This window comes from Curcuma longa, chromosome 8 (genome assembly GCF_044706935.1).
Source record: "Curcuma longa cultivar G26 ecotype Majalengka, Jawa Barat chromosome 8, ITB_CL_G26_1.1, whole genome shotgun sequence".
Lineage (NCBI taxonomy): Eukaryota > Viridiplantae > Streptophyta > Magnoliopsida > Zingiberales > Zingiberaceae > Curcuma > Curcuma longa.
The window spans coordinates 5,904,440-5,916,114 of NC_133868.1; the positions used below are offsets into that span (position 1 = coordinate 5,904,440).

Sequence of the window (11,675 nt, forward strand, 5' to 3'; positions counted from 1 at the left end):
TGCAATACCAAAAAAACATTGAAATCAATGTTGATTCAATTGGCCAAGGCAAAGAAGTAACTATTCCTTTAAGTTCCCACATGATAATCCTGCACATTGTTCGATACAATCAATTTGTGGTAAACCTCCTACTTATCTTCAAGATTTTCAATACAATCATCATCATTTGTCATCCATTTTACCTTTTTATGAACCTCTCGCATACCTTGAAGCTGCTTCTAGTTCTTAATGGCAATAGGTTATGATAGAGGAACTTTTCTCTCTCGAGAAGAATGACTCATGGACCTTGTCAACCTTCCTTCTAGCAAGTCAACAATCAAATACAAATGGGTGTATTAGGGTTTAGGATCTATAGATTGAAAAGGGAGGTGTTAATAGCTGTGAAGATATCAATCCCTTGACATCTACCATCATAATATTCAGTTATACAAATCCTCACAAATCAGCCCGTAATTGATTATTTCTTTCAATCATGTAATTACCATGTATATTGTGATTTGTAACCATACGGAGAGGAGATATACCAGTATATAAGAGAGATTTTAGACTAAGGAATAATAGTATCTTCTAATTTCTTTACCAAATATCGATACACATGTCAACCTGCGGATGAATAGATAGATTTTTAATTATTTATATTAATTGTAATCTATATAACTTGTAAATATATAATCTAATATATAAATTATAAATCTATAATATAATGTTATAGGATCCATTTATGACTTGTTTAATTATATAGGTCAAGCTTTATGACATGTTTGTGACTCGTCTATTCAATGAGTTATTTGATGAATCAACCCATTTATAAATAGCTCGTGTGTAGGTTGTAAATAATTTCTTAAATATTTGACGGTTTGGCCTTGATTTTGATTAAACATTTTGAAGGTCGATGAGACATGATTTATTATGATGGATGAAACTAAATTGCCACCCCTAGATGGATATAAAAAAGTTATATGGCAGTCCCCACTGGTGTAATGCAGTGGTAAAGCATTTAGAGAAATGATAAGAGGATTAAGATCCAAATTTCAAAATGAAACTAATATCTTAAAAGTCAGTTTCTGAATGTGCATAAATTATCCTTCATATTTATCCAATAGGCAAACTAAGAGAAGATTGTATATTTTCTAGATTAGTTGGGTGAAATCAGACATCTTAACTTAAAAAATAAGATAAATTTTGCTCTTATAAGTTCAATGATACTTTTATTTATTTAAAATGATAAAATTTTATTTTAAAAAAAAATAGAAAGAAAAAAATAAAGTTGATAGACAAGTTTATTAAAAAATTTAGAGAAAAGCCAAATGTTGATAGATAGTTGCAGCAGTATTCAACGCAATCATTCCTCATTACCAAGAATACTTGGTGTAGTAGTTAAAGGTACCTTTGTGAAAAAGAATATTGTATATAATTCTGTTTAAACCTTTATTGAATGATCATCATTTGTAAGATTTTAAGCAAAAACATTGTACTCTTTATTTCAATATCTTTTGTTAGTCTTGATACATGGAATGAAATGAAATGAAATAGCAAATCAAATATACACAGTGACTAAAATGGAATAATTATTGATGCTCTCTTAAATCTGAGGATTTTCAAAATTGATCTTAAATATGTATATAATTGTCTCTAGATATGAATAACAATTAGTGTAAAAACAACAACAGAAAAAAAAAAACTAGTCCAATAAAAAAAATTGCATGAGATCACAGGCTTAATGTGTTTCCCTATTACTCATTGCTATCTGCCCAGCTGTTTACTTATAAAGAGATGCATGCATGAGGCAGCTATACCATTTAAAACCAAGACCTAAACAGCTCATGTTGTCACGGATTGGATCGACCACCAGAATGATGCCATCAGTTTGATTGAAAAACTCAGTCCAATATGTGTGATAGGAATAGAGCATAAGATCTAGAGTTTTATGACAAAATTGAACAGATGGTAGTAAATCCAAGTTTGAAGCACAGAGTAAGTGACAATATTGTCAATTCATTTATTCTACAGAACAGAAGTCACATGTAAGCTTCCACCTGCAACAGTGGCAGCTACAAAATTGAACATTGATTGTAATGTGAAACAACGAATTGATATACCAATCTCAACCCAACCTCCAGCTCCACCACATTTATAATCGACCCAACGGATTTCAATGCTCTCTATATAATGTATATACACGAAAAGAATATCTGTTTGACTTGAGAACTCGGTGCATTATACAAACTAACCTGGAGGATTACACTATTTGTCCTATGCAGGAACTGGGTCTGGGACATCTCCTCTTAACAGACATTCGCATGGCTTAATCATAGGAAGGAAAACAGAACTCAAGTCTTGTCTCCAGTCAATGAATGAATACATAGCTATAGTGCTTCGACTTATCCCTAGCTATAATGCCCCACAGAATACTCCAACACTTGTTGGCTGGGGCAGATCATCTCCTTTACCCTTATCCCATTTTTGTAGATCTTGAATGTAGGTGCGACCCTCACGCTCTCAGACTTGGCGACCGCAGGACTCTTGTTGATGTCGACCTTCAGTTCATGTAGGGAAAACATCATGCGAAGATGAGCTCAAGCAGTTGGATGTGTGACTAATGTATGGTAATAGTGATGGTGATGATACCTTGAAAAAATTTGCAGATGGATAGCGGGTGCACAATGAATCAACGGATGGTGAAATCTGGGAACATTGCAGATTGGATGTTGCCATAAAGTAAATGATAGAAGTTGCTGTCAACAACTTGAGGTACATTGTATAATTTAGCAGGCTTCAATAGAAAATTTAAGGCTTATATTAAAGATGAAAGAGAATCTCACCAGGTAAGCTGATTGCAGCTTGGAGCTGCTTCAAACTAGTAACATCCTCGACCGTAGCCACCAAACTTCTTCACCCAGTGAATTTTTCAGTGCAATTTGTGCATGAAACAATGCTTCAGCCACCTCAGTATCTCCTGGAATTTCCTTGCTGAGAAGTTCATAATCTCTTACAGATTCAGACCATCGCTCAAGCTGATTACCAAGCATGGAAACGATCAGAAAACCTCCATTTTTTTGGATGATTCATATCTTGAAGTATCCAGATGATAAAAGATTTCACCTTGGCATTGGAGTCAGCTCGGCGTAGAAGAGCCTTGATGTAATGGGGTTGGATTTTGAGGGCTCGGTTGCAATCTTCAATGGACTTCTCCCACTGTCCGAGCTTCGACCGGCATGCGGCTCTATTGCAAAGGAGGACTGGGTTTGAAGGATCAAGCCTGAGCCCTTCACCATAAGCTGCGCTGGCCTCTGCAAAATTTCCAGACTTGAAGAGCTCATTCCCGTGAGTCCGAGCTCTTGCAACTGACTTGACATTGTTAAAAATCAATGTCAGTTCCATATTTCTGGGATCCATCCTCCTAGCCTTTTCAGCTAATTCAACTGCATTTTCAAACCTGCAAAATTCCCACATTTTGCTCAAAGGGTTTTAAGAATCATTATCCTTTTTTTATAAACAAATACAAAATTTCCAGCTCACCTTCCTAAGAACATATCGACTTGTGCACGAATCATGTAGATGTAGGAACCTGGATGCATGCCAAAGATTTTGCCATCCGAGTAAAACGGTGGAGATTTTTCAAATTTAAGCGAGCTCGAGAGACCGAATCAGCTGCATCGATCTGAAGAATCCGGAGATGCGCTTCTGCTTTCGCTGCCATTATCTGAAAATTTTCAAATACACATGACTTCCATGCTCGATTGTTTCTTAAAATGAATCCACAATTTTTGTGTTTTTGAATGTACCGTTGGAGAAGAATCTGCTCCTTCTGCAATTGCTGCTTCAGCTTCCCTTAATGCACTTTTCCAATCACCTACCTTTCTCGCTTCGTCACATTTGCCTAAATGCCTCTCCAGTGTTTGCAGCTTTTGCAGTTCTGTAGCGTCTGGCTGGCCCCCTGTTAAAAATAGGTGCTGCTTTGCATCCTCCATCTGCCCTAACCTGCAACAAGTGATAACAAAGAAGATGCTGTGATCAAGCAAGTGTAGTTGCAGAAAGAATCCAAAAAAAAAACAGAAAGGCAGAAAAGAGACTATCGAACTGTGGGAAAGACATAAAAATCCTCTACCTATATGACATATTGAATCTGTTTCAAATGGTAAATAAAATCCAAACTGTGGTCCGTCACTGAAAGTGACAATGTTTGGGGGCCATGAACTCATGGACGACGGTGAAGAATCATCGACTAGAGCAAGACAAAGGTCAAGGCAGGCCCAAGAGGAAGTGAGATCAAAGAAACATGAATGATTGACGGCACCAAACAGAAGGCATGAGTATGACCTCCTCGCTTTTTACCTTGTTCGATCTACACGACGAACTGGTGTAATTTTTCATCAGATAGCGCACACCAAGAACTCGAAATCATTGCAAATTGTTGATTAAAAACTCATCGAATCCTTGTTCGAATGCATTTGAGGAGTTGTGATTCTTACCGCAGGTATAGACTTGCGAGGCGATGGTGCGCGCGGCAGCTTGACGGATCCAGCCGGATTGCCTCCTCGCACTCCCTCACCGCCTCCGCCAACCTCCCCAGCCCAGCCAGCGCCGCCGCTCGGTTGCTCCGGCAGGCGGCATTTTCCGGGCACATCGCCACCGCCTTGTCATATAACAGCAACGCCTCGCCGTAGTTCCCCCTCTTGTACTGCTCATTCCCCGCCCTCGTCACCTCTTGCGGATCCGCCCTCGCCGCGGCTCTCGTTGCATTCGGATCCCCCCGGTTCGCCGTCGGTGGATCGCCGCCCGGTCGCCCCCCGCGCATTATGCTTCCGTGGCCGTAGTTCCCGGTGCCGGAACCGAGCACGTCGCTCCTCGCCGCCGTGGTCCTCGGCACCAAGCCCGTGATCTTCCCCGAGGGGCAGATGTTGCCTGCGGGAAGCACATTCGTCAGCGACGAGGTCGCCGAGCTACACCCGCCGCCGAAGGCGGCGGCGCGAGAGGAGAAAATCAATTGGCCGGATCCGGAGCGGCGGAGGGAGGTCTTGGAGGCCCCCGCCGCCGTCCGCGGCAGCGGCGGGGCTAGTCTCCTCGGACCTGGCGGGCGGCGGTGGTCGTCCGGGGGCGGATCCGGAGGAACTGGAGCTGCTGGTGGTGTTAGCCCGCGGGCGAAGGGGGGAGACGGGGGAGCCGAGGAGCCCGCCACCGCCGTCGTCGGGCTTGTCCTTCTCCATACCCTCGTCCGTCCCGTCGCGGAGAACCAGAGGCGGAGCCGAACCGGTAGGCGACCGGGTCGACCGCGCCGGGGCGGGGCATTAAGCCGGTCCGATAGAAGGCTACTGAGATGCCGTCACCGCCTCCGCTCGCACCGCCACGAATATAAACAGCACCAAACGCGTCTGCTTCGTTTCAGAGTGGCAGAAGAAGACACACAAAAGTACCCAAACTTCTACACCCGCTTTCTTCTCCCCTCTCTCTCTCTCACTCTCTCTGCTTCGTTTCTCTCCGTCGCGACTGTATATATACTGAAACAAAAAAAATCGAAAATATTTAATTTTAAGCTTAATTACTACCCTAAATATAAAATTAGAAAATAATAAAACGTAAATAATATTCGTGAGTCGGGCAAGCAATGAATAATTTCCCCGCCTTCCATACGACCATCTAGGCGAGAATATTCCATACATACGTTGGCAATTTCTGGCCACGTCAGCCGGGCATGGACGAGGCGAAATGACTCGAGTACCCCTGCGCGAGGAGACAGAAGCGGGTGAGGAGGAAGGGCGAATGCAGCTGGCCACGTGCGATGTGCCGTGCCAACTGGGTAAGCGGTAAGCGTGGCGGCCAGCTAGCCCTGCTCCACTCTCGGTGCCGGATGACGTCGACGCACATGAGATTCCACGGAATATTCCCTCTCGGCCAGGCGATTATCCATTTTATTTTATTTCCGGGTATTAGTTTATATAGACGTAAATTCATTACATAAATCTATCGTTTCATCGAGCACATATACTATTTATAGACATAAATATAAATATAAAAACAACTATTTTAATGATTCAATTTGCATGATCTAGTGATCACGAATTTAAGTCTCAAAAATAATTTTTTATAATATAAGATAAGATCAAGTTAATATAGAGACTTCATGTATTAAATTATTTTTTTAGTGTTTTAAGTTCTTACAATTTAAACCTAGCTCTCAGAGATTTGTGTTGGCCTCAATTAAATATTAATCTACTCAATTAATCATGTTGATTTTGTGATAAATATGTAAAGAAATATACACTAATTCTTTTTCTAGTGATGGAGAAAATATGTGAGAAAAACATTCTTTTAATTTCCTTTTTTGAGCAAACTAGTTGGTTTAAGAATTTGAATGAACAATGATTATACTCCATTGATACCACAAATTGGAAAAACTAATGGCATTTATTTTGTTTTTTTTTTAAACAAAAAAATGATGTGTGCAGGGAATCATAGCATTTTTTTGGAAGGTACACTGAAGTGTACTCCAAGCTTCAACTCTGATGTTTGTGAGTTAGCTAGAGAGATCCATGTTACTTGCAATGATTGGAAAACAATATATATTATCACTCAGTTATATATAAACTTTTACATTAAGTTTAAAATACTAAGGAACAATGATTCAAGGCCAGCACAAGTTAAGTCAACAAAACTTTTATGAACAGTCAGAGAAGGCCTTTGACCTAACAAGTAGCAGCCATTAATGTCTGGGGCTCTTTCCACGCACAAAGTGCAGGAAAAGTAGCTTGGACAGGTTAATGAGGTCACCATTTGCCTGTGATCAGTTGTTGCATAATAATTGGACGAGGACACACTACATGTCAGCAGAGACAATTAAATGCTACTGTTTTGATTATTGTTTTCACCTCAAGATCAATCTTCTCTGTGCTCTGAACCTTGTTATAGATATATTCTCAAATGAAATCTATTAGTCTAAGAGCTATAATTGTCGAGTTAAAATATTTTAAATTATTCAAACTTATAAAGGGAGAGGCACTGAGAAGGTGACAGTCGCCACCGAGTCTGTGAAGCAGGAATTAAGAAATCTGATAAGCGATAGTACCTGTGCTTTAAGATTCCATGGTAAATTAAAGAGCTGAAAAAGATGAAAGCTAGCAGCAGAGATTTTAATAGAGGGAGGGAGGAACTCATCTACTGGTATGGTTTTGGCGCCATTCAAATTCAATGGTTCTTTATATCCGAATTAATAATTGGCATAATTAGATCTGTCTGCTACAGAACTCTCGTACAGATTTTCCTTCCTTCCTCTTTTTGTTGGCTTTGGAAAACAAATTAATTAGAGGTTGGGAAAGACGAAGAAGAAAAAGAAGAAAATTAAGACGCCGGCCATTATTTTGGTCCCATAAGAGGGACACTAAAATAAAAACCAGGCACATGACTCCCACCTTCTCCTCTTAAATGTCTTCAACTGCGTTGTCGTCTTCCTCCTCAGCTCCCCCTAATCAGTAATCAGTAATCACCTCCATGCTCCATGCTCCATGCATGGCTCCTAATTCCACTGACAGCCCCGACACCGAGGAAATGGTTTGGATTCAACAATTGCCCATGAGCTAGACGCAGAGCTGCTAGCAACGGCTGACAGCCCACTGCTTATTCCCCCTATCAAGAACATGCATGACCAACATGGCACAAACTCTCCATGCTCTGCGAGCCATGGGAGGAGGACCCTCCCACTCCCAGGCAATCTCACAATTCCCCATGAGCTCGCCATGTGAAGTGTTGGCCAGCAGCAGCCAGTCGGGGAATCTCATGAACGCAGATAGAGGAGACAATCGAACGGGGGACTCAAACAGAGCGATGCCGATCGATGAGGAGGAGTAGTGGCGATCGAATTCCTTGCTAGCTAGCTAGGTTGCTTGAATCTGCGTGACGTAATTAATCACGTGGCCCGCGGTCGGCATGTGGAGAGACGTGCCGGCACGTGAAGTGGGCACGTGTGTCACATGGTTTGGTTCCCATGCAGCTCATGGGATAGAGATTAGAGAGAGATCAAGTGGGGTCTTATGTAGTTTCGATCGAAACTAGCGAGTTTGGTAACTTGGTGCATGGAATGCTGCTGAGTAGCTAATTCGTTTTCATTCTCGAGGATGTCAGTGATGTCTCAGTCGTTCTTTTGAACTATGCAGCTGGATGCTTCGGCTAGAGAATTAGCATGCATGTGCAGGCTCTGCTATTTGGACTTTGGTACAGCCAAAGCATCGCGCTGCAGTGCAGTGCAGTGCAGTGCCAGGCAAAGTGCGAGTGAGTTAATTGAAGGGGACGTGTGCATGGTTAATGTCAGCGAGCCTTCCTTTTCGCTGTAGCAAGAAACTGTGAAATTAAACGCAAGATGGGCACATGGTGGGTGGTGCAGGTCTGTTTGGATTGAACTTTCTGTAGTTTAATTAGTTTAACGCCGTTTATCTAAACGGAGTTGAACCTTCTGCAATACATTTATAATGATGCCTTGTACTTAATGTCTTGGTAAACACTTATGTAAAAAGTGAGATCTGCCGTCTCAATATTTATAAAGAAGTAAATCAAAAAATTATAATTCACCATGAAGAAGAAGTTAGATAGGACAACGCAATGGTGCAACGGTAGGACATTCGGGTTGCGACTCAGAGACCCACGGTTCGATCCCCAACTACGGCGTATTTGTAAGAATTTTCTTCCAAATGAGAAACACAATCAATGATGCTGGGCATCTGGATTGGCCCCTACGTATGGACTTCCCGATTTACCGTGGTGGTCGGTAGAAAACTTCCGTGGGACCGGATCGGTCAACCCCAGGACAACGCAATGGTGCAACGGTAGGACATTCGGGTTGCGACTCAGAGACCCACGGTTCGATCCCCAACTACGGCGTATTTGTAAGAATTTTCTTCCAAATGAGAAACACAATCAATGATGCTGGGCATCTGGATTGGCCACCGTATGCACTTCCCGATTTACCGTGGTGGTCGGTAGAAAACTTCCGTGGGACCGGATCGGTCAACCCCAGGAATTGAGTCCATGAGACTGACTGGGATTTATCATTTTTTTTATAAAAAAAATGATAAATCCCAGTCAGTCTCATGGACTCAATCCCTGATAGATCTTTGTTATAAAAAAAATGATAAATCTCAATCAGTCTCATGGACTCAATCCCTGAGGTGGCCGGTCCGGTGGATCGGTCCCGCCGTACCTGGGGATCGAACCGCGGGTCCCTGGGTCACAACTCGGATGTCTACCATTGCACCATTACCCCGGGAACAATTACTATTTCATAAAAACAATAATACAAGAGTTACAATGTTTAATGATTTAAAACTAGAATAATATGAAAAATCACTAAAAAAAAAAGTCATTTGTGATGAATTTTATATAAAAAAATCATCGTAAATTTGATAACAAATTTTTTCGTCACAAAATTCATTGTAATTTTGAGACTAAAATAAAATTCGTCACATAGTCCACATCGAAATTCATCTTGTCTCAAATGCAAATCTGCAACGAATTGTGAGTTTCATCATAGATTTGCCACCAAAATTGATTCGTCATAATTTACGACGAAACACACTTTTCATAAAGATTCATAACCAAATCAAAAATCTCATAACAAAATGACAAATCAAAATTTTCATATACATAGCAAACCAAAGATCCCATACAAGATCTGATACATTGTACACAAACAAGTTTTAAAACAAGTTCAAGTTAAACAAACAATCAAATAACTAGACAATCACATAATATTGTTCAAGTCAAATTAAACAATGAAACAAAGTATCAATCACATACTTCCTCTTCATCTTCTTGATCTTCTTCCTCTTTTTTTCTTACATCAGAAAATAACAATTCAAGAATAAGATAATTAAGATGAAAATACTGAAAGTAATAAATTAACACAAAATCTAATAATGCAATATCACTCTTGGAATGTCTCCATTTAGATTGGTATATGGGAAAGTCTGTCATCTACCAGTCGAATTGAAACACAGAGCATATTGGGCAATACAACGTCTGAACCTAGATTTGCATGCGGCCGGAGAAAAAAGGAAGTTTCAACTCGAAGAATTAGAAGAAATAAGGATGGATGCATACGAGCAAGCAGAGTCATATAAAGAAAGAACAAAAAGATGGCACGACAAACATATTGTCCAGAGAGAATTCAAAGAAGGTGATATGGTCTTATTGTTCAATTCAAGACTAAAACTCTTCCCGGGGAAATTGAAATCAAGATGGTCTGGGCCCTTCAAAATTCTTAAAGTCTATCCCAACGGAGCTGTAGATATATGGGATAAAGAATCTGGCATAAACAAAGTGAATGGACAGAGATTGAAGAGATACTTCCTCGAGTTGCCTTTCCAGGACAAAAGAGGATTATCTACTTGTTGATCCAAAGCCACCAGATTCGTGCAGAAGAAAAGAAAAAGGGGTCAAGCTAAAGACCTAAAATAAGCACCTTTTTAGATTTTAAGTTTCTTTTAATTGATTTTGTAAAGATAGAAATAACTACTTCCAATTTGTTTTACAGGAAATACATCGAATAAAGTCAGGCCGTGCAAATTAAGCACGGGCAGAATAACTGGTAGACACGGCCGTGTCTCCAGGCCGTGCCAATTAGGCACGGCCGTGCCTCCCTCCAGAGACGCGACTGTGCCAGGCCGTGTCTCACAAGGCACGGGCATGCCGATTTTCCAGAGACGCGACTGTGCCAGGCCGTGTCTCAAAGGCACGGGCGTGCCGATTTTCCAGAGACGCGACTGTGCCAGGCCGTGTCTCACAGGCACGGGCGTGCCGATTTTCCAGAGACGCGATTGCCAGGGGCCGTGCCTATTAGGCACGGCCGTGCCTCTCAAAGGGTATAAAAGGGCACGACCGTGCCCTAACTTCTCACGCCCGCCGCCACGAGACACACGGTCGTGCCTCTCTCCGCCTCCCTTGCATTTTTCTCCCATTCTTGCTATTTCTCTCCTTTTTCTTCCCTTTGCACTCACCGGGACTCATCAATACTCTCTTTGTGGTAGAAGAAATGTTGAAAAGGTTTGGGAAAGCGAAGGAATCAAGAAAGGCAACGCAAACTGGAGAAGGAGACTCTACTCATCAAGGTATGGCATCTGAGTTCGGCATTATTTTCGATAAGCAAGAACATAGACATAGATTTGATGCATTAGTTTGTCAAAAAATTTTATGCACTAGATATTTAGATTGGAATACCTTGACAGAGTTGGGTTTGAAGGATGATGTTAACTTGCTACTAGGTAGGATCGGATGGAAAACTTTTATGGAAATGAACTACCCTACATATCCAAGACTAGTGTTGGAATTTCTTAGCACCCTTGAGATCGAGAGTAAAAGTGGGGATGGAAAAGTATGCTTTAGATTGCTTAACGAGAGTTACACATGGAGTTTTAATGACTTTAACGCTACATTTGACCTGCCATGTGGTGGCAACAAAGAAATACCTGTGAAATTTAACCCACAAAGAATCTGGTCTGATATAGGGGGTAGAGGAATGTTCCATCCATCCTCCTCTAGAACTTCCAGTGTGATTAATCCCGTGCTCAAATATATGATCTTATTGATGAAGCACACTATCTTCGGAAGAGGTGAAAACAACAAAGTGGTGTGTAGGGATGAGCTTCTCTGTTTATGGGCCATGTTAGAAGAGTACGACCTCGATACTGGAC

At 41.3% G+C, this 11,675-nt stretch overlaps 1 protein-coding gene across 1 annotated transcript; it reads right to left on the reverse strand.

The window, feature by feature from the left end:
• Nucleotides 1-2,387: 2,387 nt before the first annotated feature.
• On the reverse strand, nt 2,388-5,289 carry LOC141833085 (TPR repeat-containing thioredoxin TTL1-like). Its single transcript, XM_074720482.1, is given in 12 exon segments — nt 2,388-2,537; nt 2,629-2,735; nt 2,823-2,874; nt 2,876-2,894; nt 2,896-3,014; nt 3,103-3,436; nt 3,520-3,640; nt 3,643-3,703; nt 3,786-3,981; nt 4,473-5,029; nt 5,031-5,237; nt 5,239-5,289. Coding segments are annotated over 12 exon segments (1,974 nt in total).
• Nucleotides 5,290-11,675: the final 6,386 nt, after the last annotated feature.